The sequence below is a fragment of the Gracilinanus agilis genome, chromosome 2, assembly GCF_016433145.1.
Source record: "Gracilinanus agilis isolate LMUSP501 chromosome 2, AgileGrace, whole genome shotgun sequence".
Classification (NCBI taxonomy): Eukaryota; Metazoa; Chordata; class Mammalia; order Didelphimorphia; family Didelphidae; genus Gracilinanus; species Gracilinanus agilis.
This window is the reverse complement of record NC_058131.1, coordinates 166,878,971-166,882,791: the sequence shown is the minus strand read 5'-3', so window position 1 is coordinate 166,882,791 and position 3,821 is coordinate 166,878,971. Positions and strand designations below refer to the sequence as shown.

Genomic DNA, 3,821 nt, shown 5'->3' with positions numbered 1-3,821 from the left:
TGGTTCACTTCTCTCTTTTAAGTGATTGGCTAATTACAACAGTGGAGGTTTTTGATTGGCTGACTCTAAAATAGAGTCTGTACTGACTGGATCACGATTACTAAACTCTGGAGACAAGCAGGTCCCAGAGGTTTTCTGCCTAGGTTTTTGGTCAGGGCTCTCCTTTTTCCCAAGCGGGCACCGATCTAGATTATTCCTGAATCTGCGGCTGTGCTAAGTGAGTCCCTGCTGCCTCGCTTTCCCTCCTCAGGCTTGCTAAGAGCTCCAAGTTTCTTTGTTTTTGGAGAGTCCATAGCCCAAGGTCTCACTCCCGCCTTCGGTCTCGCTTTTCTTCAATTTTTTTTTTTTCTCGGAACTTCTTTCCGCAGACCCCACCCCAAAGGATGGGAAGATTTGGGTGCAATTGCCCAAAGGGATAGGTGAGGGGAGGCTGGTCGTAAAGTTGAGGGCATCAACCCTCTACCCCACATCCTTATCCCGTACCCACAGCTCCTCTAATTTCTTGTCTTTTCCCCCCTTCAATCTTTTTACAGGTTTCTGCCCCCTGGATCTTTTTCCCTTCTAGGGATGCCTAGGATAGATCTCACCAATGCGTCTCTCCGTGAGTCACAATTCACTCCTACACCGGTTCCTGAGGTCCTATGGAGGGGAACCTCGACCTCAACTGCCCCTTCGTCCCTGCTTGGTTCGGCAGCCCGAGCGCCAGCTCGCGAAGAAACGGGTGGTATTCGCGGACACAAAGGGGTTGGCTCTGATCACCATCCACAACTTTTCATGCGGTATTATAAATTCTAAGGAGGAACTGCCGTTCCAGAACAGAATTCTGCAGCTGGCTCCAGCCTGCGTCCCGCCTGGGTCCAGCTACGTCCTTGCTTTCTCTCAGCCCTTAGATGACTACGGCCGCTTCTGCAGATGCCTGCAGGCCCAGAAGGTGTGTCTGGAACAGTGTGCAGTACAGGGGCGCTTCTTGCAAGGTACAATTCGGGTGCTCAACTTGGGCTATGAGAAGGTCGTGCAAATGCGCATCACGTTCAATGCCTGGACTTCTTACCACGACGTGCCCTGTGTTTATGTGCCTCAACTTTTCAGAGGTGAAATAGATATCTTCAGTTTCCAGGTGGCATTGCCCCAGGGTCCTCCAGGCCCAGCTGGCACCATCCAGTTCTGCTTCTCTTTTCAGTGTGTTCAGCAGATTTACTGGGACAATAACCAGGGTTATAACTACCACTTGCAGCCCTCTGACTTCTACTTGTCTAGTAAGTGTAGTTCTGAGTCTCCCATTTGAGCCTCCACAAATGGACCGCCTAGTTTCTTTGCAGCACATCTAGAAGTTTTCCCCCTGACTTGAAGAGCCTGTATGCCTCTGGGGTTTGAAGGCATAGTCTTTCCAGTTGTTTCAATTTTTTCTCTTGCTAGTTACAATAGGATCCATAAACACCTGAACTAAATTAATAGGACATAAAATTCAAGCGCTTTTCAGTCTTCTCCCAGGAAAGTGGAATCACCTTCTGGCTTTTGTAGGAGGGTATGGGTATTGTTTTAAGAGAAGATGCTTTCTTTAGGAAGACACTGGGAGTACTACCCTTTTGCAGAATTTTAGGGTTACCTTTAAAGTGAGGTGGAAACTTTCAGTTACTGTTTTAATTACCTGAATACTCTAGTAGAAGCACTTAGGATGCTCAGTGGATGGAACACTGGATCTGGAGTCAGGAAGGCCCAAGTTCAAATCCTGCCTTACTCACTAGTTGTGCGACTCTGGGCAAGCTATGCAACTTCTGTTTATCTTAATCCACTGTAGAAGGAGATGGCAAACTACTCTTTGCCAAGAAAACCCCATAGATGCTACTCTGGGTTATAGTCCACAGGGCCAAGAGTCAGACACTACTGAACAACAACATACTCTGTTAGAAGGCACCTACATGGAGGAGAGTGCTCTCTAGTGTTCATATTAGTGATATGGAAAGGCAAAGCATGCCAAGTGCCCCTCTATTCCTTGTGCTATTACATTTATGGTCATTTGAGATATTCTTGCCCCTAAACATTCCTTCTCAATGGGAGGGTTTTTAAAAATTCAGCTGTTTGTGAAAGGGTAATTCAAATCTGCCTCTTACCTTCAATTTCTACTTTCTTTTTTTATTATTCTCTTATTTAAAATGGGAAAATATTTATTTTAATGGTTTATTCTGTATTTTAAGATAATTTATCTATATTTGCAATTTGTGGAATATTGTAATATTCTAGCAAAATATCTTGGACTATTTGAACTCTGGAAACACTTTTCCAAGTTTAACTTGATGATGTAAGAACTTTAATAAAATTTATTTTCTTATACTTTGATTACTTGACTTGTCCAACAATTGCTTGTAGAATTTAGGTGCTTCATGAATATGGTTATTTGCAGTTCCTGAGAGCTATGTTATAATTATAAAGTTAGAAAGTTACAATATAATAATAAATAAATTTAAGAAATAAAGTAATAAAGTTAGAAAGTTATAATGATGAGCAAGCTGCTATGGTTTTATTTCTTTGACTAAAATGCCCCCAGCAGGTTAGCTTTCGGTGTGCAACAAGCAACATGTCCTATCATTATTATCAAAACAAAGACAGAAATCAGCTGAACAGAAGTGGTCTCAGGAGCAGTGTAAACACAAGCCATTCTGATATGAATTATCCATAGGAAAATGATTCTCACTCTTCCTTTCCCCAACTCTGCCTATACCTTTCAATTCTGACTCTGCTGAGAAAAACTTGGGCAAATTTTCCTGGGACCAACTACAAGTCGGAAGTAATATTTCATTGTTAGTAATGGAAATAGGGGCAGCTAGGTGACCAAGTGGATAGAGTGCCAAACTTGGAGGTGGGAGGTTCTTAGATACTGTAAGGGGTAAAAATTTTGGTTGGACTGAATATTTAAGAGTTTTGGTCACCGGGAATCGAAATTCCATCTTCACAATACTTACTAGATTTATGATCCTGGGCCAAGTCAATGAACCCTCTTTGCCTCTAAGAAATAAATAAATTCGGGAACAGATAGGTGGCTCAGTGGATGGAGATCCAGACCTAGGTCCTGGGTTCAAATATGAACACTTCCTAGCTGTGTAGCCTTAGTTAAGTCACTTAACCTCAATTTGTCTACAATTTTTTTTTCCAGTCTTCAAATATCTTCACTGGATGGCCATCCATTGCCTTCATTAACTGTATTTCAAATCATTAAACATTTACTTTAGTGAAAACACTACCTGTATTTTCCATCACACACACACATAAAATGCCCCAAAAATGGTTTCTGGAATGTAAGAAAGCCCTTACTAATCTTCTGCCTTGGAACTGATACTTAGTCTCACTTCTGAGGCAGAAAGTAAGGGTTTTTGTTTGTTTTTTTTTTAAGTTAAGGAAATAAAAATGTAACCATTCTATCATAAGCTGGTAGTAGATTTTGACAGTAAATTTGTATGGCTCTCTATATTTCCTCAAAGTACTTCTTCAATAGGAATTATATCTCTTCTGGCTAAAGTTCTAGACTGTCCATAAATTAATTACTCATATATTGAGAAATCACAGTGTGTACATAGAAAAAAAGATACTCTTTTTTCTATTGGTTTATTTTTTAAATTAAGTAATTTTCTCAGTTAACAAGTATTTATTTTTTCTTTTTCACCTCCTTTCCATTGGGGGGGAGGGCCTTAAACAAGTACTCATAGTCAAGCAAAACAAATAACCCACTTGGTCATATCTAAAAATGTCTTATTGTGCAATTATAGTCTATCACCTCCTTCCCAGAAGGTACATTAGAATTTCTTAGAGAAGATAAAAGAATGTAT

The 3,821-nt window shown here is 40.8% G+C and overlaps 1 protein-coding gene across 1 annotated transcript; it reads left to right on the top strand.

The window, feature by feature from the left end:
* The first annotated feature begins 589 nt into the window (after positions 1–589).
* Positions 590–1,285, top strand: LOC123233419 (protein phosphatase 1 regulatory subunit 3C-like). Its single transcript, XM_044659534.1, has one exon. It carries the CDS (start codon positions 590–592, stop codon positions 1,283–1,285), a length of 696 nt encoding a protein of 231 aa, XP_044515469.1.
* Positions 1,286–3,821: the final 2,536 nt, after the last annotated feature.